We start from the raw sequence: 13702 nt of genomic DNA on the forward strand, positions 1-13702 counted from the left end.
ATGACCTTATCTCAAATTGCACTCCACACTGTCCGTTCTCACCTGGACAAAAGGAACACCTATGTGAGAATGCTGTTCATTGACTACAGCTCAGCATTCAACACCATAGTACCAACAAAGCTCATCGCTAAACTAATGATCCTGGGACTAAACATCTCCCTCTGCAACTGGATCCTTGATTTCTGACAGGCTGCCCCCAAGTGGTAAGGGTAGAGAACAACACATCTGCCACGCTGATCCTCAACACTGGGGCCCCTCAGGGGTGTGTGATTAGTCCCCTCCTGTACTCCTTGTCCACCCACGACTGAGTGGCCAAGCACGACTCCAACACCATCATTAAGTTTGCTGGCGACAACAGTGGTAGGCCTGATCACCGACAACGATGAGACAGCCTATAGGTAGGTCAGAGACCTGACTGTGTGGTTTCAGGACAACAACCTCTCCCTCAATGTGATCAAGACGAAGGTGCTGATATAGGATGATAGGAAAAGGAGGGCCCAACAGTCCCCCATTAACATCAACAGGGCTGAAGTGGAGCGGGTCGAGAGTTAAGTTCCTTGGTGTCCACATCAACTAACTAACATGGTCCAAACACACCAAGACAGTCGTGGGGCACGACAACACCTTTTCCCCCTCAGGAGACAGAATTGACACGGGTTCCAAGATCGTCAAAAAGTTCTACAGCTGCACCATCGAGAGCATCCTGACCGGTTGCATCACTGCCTGGTATGGCAACTGCTCGCCATCTGACCTTAAGTCGCTACAGAGGGCAGTGTGTGCGGCCCAGTACATCACTGGGGCCAAGCTTCCTGACATCCAGGACCTACTTACAAGGCGGTGTCAGAGGAAGGCCCCAAAAATTGTCAAAGACTTCAGTTACCCAAGTCAGACTGTTCTCTCTGCTACCGCATGGCACGCGGTACTGGAGCGCCAAGTATAGGATCAAAAGGCTGCTTAACAGCTTCTACCCCCAAGCCATAGGACTGCTGAACAATTAATCAAATGGCCACCCGGACTATTTACATTGACACCCACCCCTTAGTTTTTACACTGATGCTACTCGCTGTTTATTATCTATGCATAGTCACTTTACAAATTACCTTGACTAACCTTCACCCCCGCACATTGACTCGGTACCGGTACCCCCTGTATATAGCCTCGTTATTGTTATGTTATTTTCATGTAATAAAATACAATCAAAAATGTACTTCATTTCAATTTCTTAACTTTTTCTTGAACTGCATTGTTGGTTTGATTTAAATTCCAGACCTTTTGTCCACTACATTTAATACAGCACCCAATACGAACATTGTAATTCTTCAGAAAACCGTTAGCTACATTTTCAAAAGGTTGAAAGAGGCAGCACTTGAAAGATAAATCTGACAAAGTATAGAATAGTGAAGTTAATTAAACAAATATCTTCCCTTTGTGCCTGAAAACTGTTCATAGACTAAATGAATGTGCCTGTAATTAGAAGAGAGCGCCAATGAGTTCTGTGCTTATTGGTACAGGGAGGTGGCAGTGATGAGCACACACACACACTCGAGTTGGGCGATGTCAACCTTTGTCCTATTGTGATTATGTACCCATAAAACATTGTGATATACGATGTTATCGACCCCTACCGGCCAACCCCACCAAAAATATTTGTACTGAAATAAATAAAAATTCAACTGCTAAAACGACCGTTGGCCTACAGCAAAAATCAAATGCTACAACTTGACAAATCATGAATGCATAGCAGGGCTCCAGACTGCGACCATTTTGTTGCATTTTGTGACCCTTTTACTTAGCTGTGCGAGTTACACTTCTAATTGGTCGCATCAATGCGAGCGGCAAATTCTACATGGTCACTTCACTCAAAACGTCTTATTTTTTAAGAGGCTAAAACCGTGATTTTGTAAAACAGTAAAGAACATTATCCTCATGAAAGTGTGTGCTTGCCCCTGGAGGATAGCTGTTTCGCTGGGGCCTGCTGCTGTGTCTAGCGAGCCACTCTCCTCAATCCCGGTGAAAAACATTATCCTGGAGAATAAAGGTGTTCTGATTGTATAGCATTTTAAAATCCAATTGCTGGCAAAATACAGCTTTCTGTATGTACAGTGCATTCGGAAAGCAGCGACGCTCCCATCCAACCTGACAAAGCTTGAGAGGATCTGCAGAAAAGAATGAGACAAACTACACAAATACAGGTGTGCCAAGCTTGTAACGCCCTACCCAAAAAGACTAAGCTGTAATTGCTGCCAAAGGTGCTTCAACAAAGTACTGAGTAAAGGGTCTGAAGTTCACATACAGTTGAAGTCAGAAGTTTACATACACCTTAGAAAAATACATTTAAACCCAGTTTCACAATTCCTGACATTTAATCCTTGTAAAAATGCCCTGTCTTAGGTCAGTTAGGATCACCACTTTATTTGAAGAATGTGAAATGTCAGAATAATAATAATAAGTTTATTTCAGCTTTTATTTCTTTCATCACATTCCCAGTGGGTCAGAAGTTTACATACACTCAATTAGTATTTGGTAGCATTGCCTTTAAATTGTTTAACTTGGGTCAAACGTTTCAGGTAGCCTTCCACAAGCTTCCCACAATAAGTTGGGTGGATTTTGGCCCATTCCTCCTGACAGAGCTGGTGTAACTGAGTCAGGTTGTAGGCCTCCTTGCTCGCACACGCTTTTTCAGTTCTGCCTACAAATTTTCTATGGGATTGAGGTCAGGGCTTTGTGATGGCCACTCCAATACCTTGACTTTGTTGTCCTTAAGCCATTTTGCCACAACTTTGGAAGTATGCTTGGGGTCATTGTCCATTTGGAAGACCCATTTGCAACCAAGCTTTAAGTTCCTGACTGATGTCTTGAGATTTGGCTTCAATATATCCACATAATGTTCTTTCCTCATGATGCCATCTATTTTGTGAAGTGCACCAGTCCCTCCTGCAGCAAAGCACCCCCACAACATGATGCTGCCACCCCCGTGCTTCACGGTTGGGATGTTGTTCTTCGGCTTGCAATCCTCCCCCTTTTTCTTCCAAACATAACGATGGTCATTATGGCTAAACAGTTCTATTTTTGTTTCATCGGACCAGAGGACATTTCTCCAAAAAGTACAATATTTGTCCCCATGTGCAGTTGCAAACCGTAGTCTGGCTTTTTTAATGGCGGTTTTGGAGCAGTGGATTCTTCCTTGCTGAGCAGCCATTCAGGTTACGTCGATATAGGACTCGTTTTACTGTGTATATAGATAATTTTGCACCTGTTTCCTCCAGCATCTTCACAAGGTCCTTTGCTGTTGTTCTGGGATTGATTTGCACTTTTCGCACCAAAGTACGTTCAACTCTAGGATAGGAAGGGGACGCGTTCTGAGTAGTATGACAGCTGCGTGGTCCCATGGTGTTTATACTTGCGTACTACTGTTTGTACAGATGAACGTGGTACCTTCAGGCATTTGGAAATTGCTCCCAAGGATGAACCAGACATGTGAGGTCTTTGCTGATTTCTTTTGATTTTCCCATGTCAAGCAAAGAGGCACTGCGTTTGAAGGTAGGCCTTGAAAAACATCCACAGGTACACCTCCAATTCACTCAAATGATGTCATTTAGCCTGTCAGCCTCCAACCTAACTGTTTGTAAACTTCCGACTTCAACTGTATGTAAAAGTGGTAGTTTAGAATTTCTTATACATTTGCAAAAAATTTAAAATGTTGCTTTGTCATTATGGGGTAGTGTGTGTAGATTGATGAGGGGAAAAAACTATTTAATCAATTTTAAAATAAGGCTGTTATGTAACAAAATGTGGAAAAAGTCAAAGGAGTCTGAATACCTTACGAATGCACTGTATAACTTTTTTTTCAACTCTCAATTTTGTGCTCAATAGCAACGATTTTACAACCAAGATATTAGAGGTGGATTTGAGATACGATGCGCGCAAAATTATTATGTGCATTGGCCATTGTGATAGCATAGGCCTCATTGGGCGGTAGGCTACAACTGCAATGTTTTTTTGGACAATACATTTACTGTTAGATTAATACATGTTACTAGCAGTGGATGTTATATTTAGAGTTAGCGATCCAGATAATATGTTGAGTTTCCATTTACTCAGGTGGTGAATTAGTCCCAACAAAATTAGAATATGATTTTAGTGCACATACAGTAAAGATGCAGGCAAATTCATCTCTATTGAAAAAACAATGCATGACAATCACTGGATTAGGTGGCCCATCAAAATATCTGGATTTAAAAAATGGGCTTAGGTGGTAAGCGTGGCAGGGGGCATGGCAATGGGCCAGGTCGGCCCATCTGAATTTTTGAGAAAATTTAAGGAGGCCCCTCATCTTGGTGATGCATACATTATTTTAATTTTTTTAGCAAATGTTCCGCAATTCTAGACATTTTGCCATGGAGGCGAGAGAAAATGTTGCAGTTTTAAAGCCAATTTCCTGCAATTCTATGCATTTTGCTATGGCTAATAATGTCTGTCTAGCTTTTATTTTGGTGATTGTTAGTTCCAAGATTATAACATATAGGTCTATTATCTTTTCTACATACTTTATATCTGGTTTTAGTCGTTCAGGTTTACACTGAAAGCATTTTTCCATCCGAAATTATACAGTTCCAGTCAAAAGCTGACACACCTACTCATTCAAGGGTTTTTCTTTATTTTTACTATTATCTACATTGTAGAATAATAGTGAAGACATCAGAACTATGAAATAACACATATGGAATCATGTAGTAACCAAAGTGTCCAATCAAAATATATTTTATATTTGAGATTCTTCAATGTAACCACCCTTTGCCTTGACAGCTTTGCACACTCTTGGCATTCTCTCAACCAGCGTCATGAGGTAGTCACCTGGAATGCATTTCAATTAACAGGTGTGCCTTGTTCAAAGTTAATTTGTGGAATTTCTTTCCTTCTTAATGCATTTGAGCCAATCAGTTGTGTTGTGACAAGGTAGGGTTGGTATACAGAAGATAGCCCTCTATGGTAAAATACCAAGTCCATATTATGACAAGAACAGCTCAAATAAGCGAAGAGAAACGACAGTCCACCATTACCTTAAGACATGAAGGTCAGTCAATGTGGAACACTTCAAGAATAAAATTTCTCCAAGAGCAGTCGCAAATACCAATAAGCAATATGATGAAAATAGCTCTCATGAGGACCTGCGGCCAGACAGGAAGACCCAGAGTTACCTCTGCTGCAGAGGATAAGTTCATTAGAGTTACCAGCCTCAGATTGAGGCCCAAGTAAATGCTTCACAGAGTTCAAGTAACAGACATCTCAACATCAACTATTCAGAGACTGCGTGAATCAGGCCTTCATGGTCGAATTGGTCGAAAACACGGTCGGCTTTCTGGTTTCCGAGCTGGTCATGGGTGCACCTCAGCCACGCTCAAGGTCCTAAACGATATCATAACTGCCATAGATAAGAGACAATACTGTGCAGCCGTCTTCACAGACCTGGCCAAGGCTTTCGACCCTGTCAATCACCGCATTCTTATCGGCAGACTCAACTGCCTTGGTTTCTCAAATGACTGCCTTGCCTGGTTCACCAACTACTTCTCTGATAGAGTTCAGTGTGTCAAATCAGAGGGCCTGTTGTCCGGACCTCTGGCAGTCTATGGGGGTGCCACAGGGTTCAATTCTCGGGCCGACTCTTTTTTCTGTTACCATCAATGTCGCTCTTGCTGTTGGTGATTCTCTGATCCACCTCTGCGCAAACGACACCATTCTGTATACTTCTGGCCCTTCTTTGGACACTGTGCTAACTAACCTCCAGACGAGCTTCAATGCCATACAACTCTCTTTCCATGGCCTCCAACTGCTCTTAAACGCAAGTAAAACTAAATGCATGCTCTTCAACCAATCGCTGCCCGGACCTGCACGCCCATCTAGCATCACTACTCTGGACGGTTCTGACATAGGTATTTGTAGTTGTCCACATAATCTACGTGTCTGGTTAGACTGTAAACTCTCCTTCCAGACTCACATTAAGCATCTCCAATCCAAAATTAAATCTAGAATTGGCGTCCTATTTCGCAACAAAGCATCCTTCACTCATGGATGCTCTCGTTGACTGGCCCTCGCTTCATATTCGTCGCCAAACCCACTGGCTCCAGGTCATCTATAAGTCTTTGCTAGGTAAAGCCCCGCCTTATCTCAGCTCACTGGTCACCATAGCAGCACCCACCCGTAGCACGCTCTCCAGCAGGTATATTTCACTGGTCATCCCCAAAGTCAACTCCTACTTCGGACACCTTTCCTTACAGTTCTCTACTGCCAATGATTGGAACGAATTGAAGAAAGAAGAAGAAAAAAAATCACTGAAGCCGTATATCTCCCTCACTAAATTTAAGCATCAACTGTCAGAGCAGCTTACCGATTTCACCTGTTTTTTGCTCCATTGCACCGGAGTATCTCTAGTTGCACATTGATCTTCGGCACATCTATCACTCCAGTGTTAATGCTAAATTGTAATTATTTCGCCACTATGACCTATTTATTGGCTTACCTCCCTAATCTTACAACATTTGCACACCCTGTATATAGATTTTTCTATTGTGTTAATGACTGTATGTTTGTTTATCCCATGTGTAACTCTGTGTTGTTTGTGTCGCACTGCTTTGCTTTATCTTGGCCAGGTCGCAGTTGTAAATGAGAACTTGTTCTCAACTGGCCTACCTGGTTAAATAAAGGTGAAATAAATAAAATAAACAGCTTCAATCTCCAGGCCATCGAACTGTTAAACAGTCACCACTAGCCTGCCTCCGCCCAGTACCATGCCCTGAACCTTAGAGACTTCTCCCCTATGTACATTGAGTCATTGAACACTGGTCACGTCAATAATGTTTACATACAGTATATATGGGCAGAAGCAACACATTCCACTCTGAAGCTCCAGCATACAAGAAAGTACCTTTCCCAGCATTACTCTTGAAACTGTATAAACACAAATTAGCAACACCTGATCTGGTGCTGTGATTGTGTGCATCCCTAACATGGGGGAAGTAATCAGTTAGATATCTGGGTGCAGGACCATAAATACTCCTGTAAACCAAAACCAGTCTAATCTGGGAAACCCTCAACAAGCAGCCAGTAGAGTATGTGGACTAGAGGTCGACCGATTAATCGGAATGGCCGATTTCAAGTTTTCATAACAATCGGAAATCGGTATTTTTGGGCGCCGATTTGCCGATTGTTTTTTTGTTTTTTTACACCTTTATTTAATCTTTATTTAACTAGGCAAGTCAGTTAAGAACACATTCTTATTTTCAATGACGGCCTAGGAACGTTCTGCCTTGTTCAGGGGCAGAACAACAGATTTTTAACCTTGTCAGCTCGGGGAACCAATCTTGCAACCTTACAGTTAACTAGTCCAATGCTCTAACACCTGATTACATTGCACTCCACGAGGAGCCTGCCTGTTAGCGAATGCAGTAAGCTAAGGTAAGTTGCTAGCTAGCATTAAACTTATCTTATAAAAAACAATCAATCAATGACTGTCATTGCTCCAATGTGTACTTAACCATAAACATCAATGCCTTTCTTAAAATCAATACACAAGTATATATTTTTAAACCTGCATATTTAGCTAAAAGAAATCCAGGTTAGCAGACAATATTAACCAGGTGAAATTGTGTCATTTCTCTTGCGTTCATTGAACGCAGAGTCAGGGTATATTTTGGGCCGCCTGGCTCTTTGCAAACTAATTTGCCAGAATTTTACGTAATTATGACAACATTGAAGGTTGTGCAATGTAACAAGAATATTTAGACTCATGGATGCCACCCGTTAGATAAAATACGGAACGGAATAAACGTTTTGTTTTCGAGGTGATAGTTTCCGGATTAGTCAAAGGTATATGGTTTAGAGAGAAATAGTCGACGCGTTATAATTCCTGTAATAACTTGCGGCTGAATTTGAAAGGGGTTCCTTCGTTATTTTACCGTTCATGTCTTCCATAGAGAATGTCTTGATCTACTTCAAATAAGGTCTGTGTTTCGTGCAGGCTTAAACCGCCTCGACGTTTTGATACCCGTGTAAATCTCACTAGGATAAGGTAACGTTTGTCAACATATTTTCATAAATCCACTCTACAATTTTTTTTATCTTCGCTTATATTTAGCCAATATTGATCAGAGTTACCTTGTCCTATGGATATCTACACAGTTATAAAATTTGCACGGTGATGTAAGCCTACACGAAACACAGACCTTATTTTAAGTGAATCTAAAAATATCCTATGGAATAAATGAAGGAACCGCTTATCAGATTTTGCTAGAAGGTGTCATGCCCATTATTAAAATAGGATTTCCTGCATATAGAAATTAAAGTTTTTGTTTTCAACATTCACAGGTAACTTAAACTCTATTTTTATTCAAACAGTTGAGAGTATTTGTCTCCTAAGTATCATTGTCACTTCAGAGCTGTGTGCGTGTGTGTATTTATGTATTATATTAAGTTAAAATAAGTGTTCATTGTTCATTCAGTATTGTTGCAATTGTCATTATTACAAAAATGTGTGTGTGTGTGTGTGATATATATATTTTAAAAAATATATATATATAAATAAATAAATAGGCCGATTAATCGGTATCGGCTTTTTTTGTCCTCCAATAATCGGTATCGGCATTGAAAAATCATAATCGGTCGACCTCTAATGTGGACTCACCTTCAATACCACCCTGATCAGCTTATTCTGGGCTATCTGGAGCTTACCCTTCAGCAGCTTAGATAAGCCCCCAAACCAGGAAGTACTAGCGTAGTCAAAATGGCATTGAATGAGGGCAGTGGCTAGCCCTCTACTGGAGGCCTTATCAAGCAGATTGGACTTTCTAACCAAAAATGTAGTCCTTGCATTAACCTTCCCTAGCACTTTAGTGGCCATGCTCACACCTCCCAGGATTCCATCAAGGATGCATCCCAGGTAGCTAAGAGGTTTTAGTAGTCAACACCTCACCCCCCAACTCCACTCTGATTTCACAGAACCATCATAAAGCTGTGATTGAGAATAGCCTATGCTATAGACGTTCATTCTTGTTATTTTTGAAAGCGGCAACTTTAGGACAACACAATATTTGATAAATAAGCTACTGTTTATAACTTTAACTTGTTTTAAAGCTTATGATAGGCCTAGTAGGTAGTGATGTGCAGTTTGCAAATTATTAGTTATTTTTGAACAACTCTTTTTACTGACTCGAGAGTCATGATTTGTTTTACTGGAGTGACGCTAGGTTATTGGCCATTTGGTTTTAAACCTCGCATGGAGGGATTTACCCGGATCGCGTGAATCCTATATTTCTTAATAAGCTTAAAACTTCATTAAACCTGTCATTTGATTTTTCTATAGGCTATTGATATTGTTGGTTCTCTCTTATTATTAGTCCCCTGGCTACCTTACGTTTTTTAGGCTATTCAAACTACTTTGAGATGGAACTCCATTACATTCATGGTTTGATTAGAAGAAAGCCATGCATAAAACAATGAAAGCATAGCCTATGAGCCCAAAGTCAAATTCATTGCCTATCGAATGGAGAGAGAAGATAGAGGCTAAGTGTTTTTTAAACAGCTAGTGTCCGTTACAACAACAAAAAAGGCTCATGCATCTGACAGAGAAAAACTATATTTTCTGACTGGCCATTTTGCGCTGCTTTGGTGGAATTTTCCATCCTGTCTGGCCTACATCCCACTATTGCGTTCTGTATACAACATATTTACTGAATTAGGCTATAAAATAGGTAAAGTATCAGAATGTCACGTGTGCAAGATGTTCTTTACTGCGTGGCGCCAGTCAAATTCAAATAGGCTAAACCATCGTCTGTCACATCACGATGTCATCACCATCAATGACAGCTGTCGATAGACGATGCTGTCCTATTATCGCCCAACCCCTAACACACACACACAATGTACCCCTATGCCCTCTGGGGAAGAGCGAGGAGACGGAGGACACTGTAGAGTTGTAATTTTCCCCCACGAGGTGCGCTTTGGCATGGGTTGAGCCCAGGCGGAGGAGGATGAGATGAGTTGGAGATGATCTAAGCCTACATGACAGTTTTATCTGATTGCCTGCCTGATTTACTATTCAGATGCACAGAGTCCAGGCCAGTTTCATCGTGAATAACAGGGAGGAATGCAGAGCCATGGTTTTAGAGGAGGCATGAATCTCCCAGTTCCCAGAGGAAAGGGCATCCTGATAGTTACTAGGAAACCAGGAGACCTGCCCCCTAAACACAGCGTCCAATCTCATTCACAACATCTATATAGGGAGGGAAATACATTACCCTAAAGGCCAAAGTAAAGTATTCCATGCTGCTTGCTTTTTTGTCGTCATTTAATTGACATACTGTAACACTATGCAACTGTCACATAAAGTGGTAGAAAAATGCTATTAACAGTGGGCGTTAGATTAATGAGCTGACAAATCGCAAGGCCAGGCGAAGCCTCCAGAGGGAAAAGAATCTGTGTTATCATTCCTTCCACTTTATCCTCAGTATAATCATTCTAAAATGACACATTTTAATTGCATCCCCAAACATCGGAACAAAACTTATAAAGGCAGTACACAAAACAGCACTGTTTGAATGGTTCTGAATGTATACACTGAGTAGACCAAACAGTAGGAACACCTTCCTAATATTGAGTCGACATCCCCTCAGCACAGCCTCAATTCGTAGCGGCATGGACTCTACAAGGTGTTGAAAGTGTTCCACGGGCATGCTGGCTCATGTTGACTCCAATGCTTCCCACAGTCGTGTCAAGTTGGCTGAATGTCTTTTGGATTACCATAAATCTTGTGCCTTGCCCATTCACCCTCTGAATGTCACACATACACAATCCATTACTCAATGCTTAAAAATCCTTCTTTAACCTGTCTCCTCCCCTTCATCTACACTAATTGAAGTCAATTTAACAAGTGACATCATTAAGGGATCATAGCTTTTACCTACAGTGCATTCAGAAAGTATTCAGACCCCTTCCCCTTTTTGTTACAGCCTTATTCTAAAATGGATTATATTATTTCTTTCCCTCATCATTCTACACACAGTACCCCATAATGACTAAGCCAAAAAGTCAATGGGACGGAATACTTTCCGAATGCACTGTAGTCACCTGGTCAGTCTATGTCTTGGAGAGAGCAGGTGTCTTAATGTTTTGTATACTCAGTGCATAATACACATGTATTTGAAAATAATACGCACCTTTCAAAGAATGCTTTAAATCTTAGGTGGTCTTTTTCAACTGAGAAATAAACTAATGAAACCTGCCAGTTGGGTTTATGGTATCAGGCATAGATTTCACCTTGAGACACTGAGAATGGTGGCCTTTTCAAAATACAAAGTGTTGTGGTTTCTCTATTATGAATTGGCAGTTCATCTATGGTATCAGTAAGCACATTTAACAAGACTCAGTTGAGCTAGATGTTGCCTGAATAGATGCTTCAAGATATAGGCTAGATACATTATGGATTTTTTCTCAATTTCTCTGTTTTTCTACCAGCATATCATGGGCGTATTTAATACACAATAGGTACCTTGCAGATTTAAAGTTTGTGACCAGGTCATCCAGTATCCGGTTGTTTCTTAGGTCCTGTTCTGTTGTAGGCTAAAATAGAGAAAAATAAATGCTTGTCTGATTTTGACATGTTCAAGCCACCTAAACAGATTACATTTGAAAGATACTTTTATTGTCATGATGCAGTGCCACCATGCATCATACTTACTGAATTGCATACTGGACATTGTAATTTGTAGGACAGAAATTTTCTTATGCACAAAGAGCAGACTGTAATGAGAAATTCAAATAATCAGGTGTGGATACAGTATTGTTATGAGACAAGTGTTATCTTCTATAGCCTATACCTAACGGTACAGCTATAACATTGTTTTTAAAACGAATGGTTAGTTTGTGTCTAGTGACGACAAAATCTGGGTAACTTACAGTTGTGAGAACATTTGGTCATCATTGCGATACTCAGGAATTCGAAACAAATGGGACATCGGAGAATGGTATCAACATTCTGCATTACAGAAATAATACCGTTAGGTAGGCTAGTATGATAGTTACATGGTGAGCATCACATTAACAAACTGCTTTTAGTAACGCGTTGCAAAAAGCATCTACACTGACATGATTGTTATACACACTGCTGGGATAAATAGCTAGCTTTTTTTGTTTGCTAACTAACATTAGCTGTATGCATGTTTAAAAAGGCAAAACAATAAAAGTAAGTTAGCTAGCTAAAGTAACTGGCTGACACATATGTTATATTCGCTTGCTAACATAGGTTTATACTATTTTGTTAAGCTATTTTGCGAAAATAGTTAACGTTAGCTAGCTAACTAACTAGCGTTAGCTTGTCGAGGTGGGAGTTGTTTTGAACCAGCACTTACTTTGAGACAAGTCAGATTTGGTGGTAAATCAGCTTCATTCAAATTGGCCATGATGACAGTTCTTGATAAGCAGTAGTTCGTTTCTTACAGTTTTGATTCGCTAAACCCAAAATGAGAAAATAATTCAGAAACTCTGTGACGAGTAAGTAACGTTAGCTATGTATAATCCCGCCTAGATTTATTTTCGTACCAAATGCACACTTCCAGGAACATGACGTTTCCTTCTTCTATGGTATAATGGCGTTCGCAACAATTAAATGTGGATTCTGCCACCTAATGTGGGGGTGGATAATAAGGATCACAAGAAAGGAAAACATTTGGGTAAAAATAAATAAATAATCATACAAACTACCAAAAAATAAATTAACTAAACAAAATCAACCTGCTTTTCTGTAAAAACCTCATTCTAATCAGGTCCCAACACAGGCTCAGAAGCATCTGCTCAGAAGCAGATGCAGACATTTCCTAGTGACAAAAGTCCTTGTAGTGCTCCTGCCATTAAGTCTGGGAGCCCTAAAATTGTATCGGCTGCAGATATAATGATATCCAGCTTCTTGGACTTCTTAGACACTTATGTTGTACAATTAATCACTGTGGCTATCAATGCCACAAAATCCAAAAATCCAAAAATCTCCGCAATAAGTGTACCCAGATCACACAATTTACTTAAAACACTAGAAACAGGTTGCAATGCATCCACTGCCATATCTTCAACACTGTTGCCTCTTCGACTCTCTTCATCGCATCCACATAGGAGATTCGCTGCGCAGCCCTGATCCTTGACACCTCGACCTCCGTTACCCTAACAGGGCACTCAAGGAAGTCCGGAGTATGATCCCGACCACAGTTGCAACATTTTCCATTCACAGATTATTCAGCATCATACTTCTCCCGTCTGCAAACATTTGACACGTGAACATATCCTTTACAATTTCCACACTGTAGTAGTTACAGTTGAAGTCGGAAGTTTACATACACCTTAGCCAAATACATTTAAACTCAGTTTTTCACAATTCATGACATTTAATCCTAGTAAAAATTCCCAGTCTTCGGTCAGTTAGGATCACCACTTTATTTTAAGAATGTGAAATGTCAGAATAATAGTAAAGAGAATGATTTATTTTCTTTAATTTGCCTTTAAATTGTTTAACTTGGGTCAAACATTTCGAGTAGCCTTCCACAAGCTTCCCACAATAAGTTGGGTGAATTTTGGCCCATTCCTCCTGACAGAGCTGGTGTAACTGAGTCAGGTTGTAGGCCTCCTTGCTCGCACACGCTTTTTCAGTTCTGCCCACAAAGTATCT

At 40.6% G+C, this 13702-nt stretch overlaps 1 protein-coding gene across 2 annotated transcripts in view; it reads right to left on the bottom strand.

Moving 5' to 3' along the window:
- The window catches only part of LOC120065221 (E3 ubiquitin-protein ligase RAD18-like), a 97187-nt gene extending 84606 nt beyond the window's left edge, over positions 1-12581 (bottom strand). The window contains exons 1-4 of one of the 2 annotated variants that reach the window (XM_039016022.1): positions 12399-12581; positions 11947-12025; positions 11729-11790; positions 11540-11610 (exon numbers count right to left, since the gene is read on the bottom strand). In XM_039016022.1, the coding sequence (XP_038871950.1) occupies positions 11540-11610; positions 11729-11790; positions 11947-12025; positions 12399-12449 (263 nt within the window). In that variant the 5' untranslated portion in view covers positions 12450-12581. Of the gene's footprint in view, positions 1-11539; positions 11611-11728; positions 11791-11946; positions 12026-12398 lie in introns of those variants that run through there. The other variant, XM_039016023.1, reaches the window with a different exon arrangement.
- Between the last annotated feature and the right edge of the window lie 1121 nt (positions 12582-13702).

This window comes from Salvelinus namaycush, chromosome 20, assembly GCF_016432855.1.
Source record: "Salvelinus namaycush isolate Seneca chromosome 20, SaNama_1.0, whole genome shotgun sequence".
Lineage (NCBI taxonomy): Eukaryota > Metazoa > Chordata > Actinopteri > Salmoniformes > Salmonidae > Salvelinus > Salvelinus namaycush.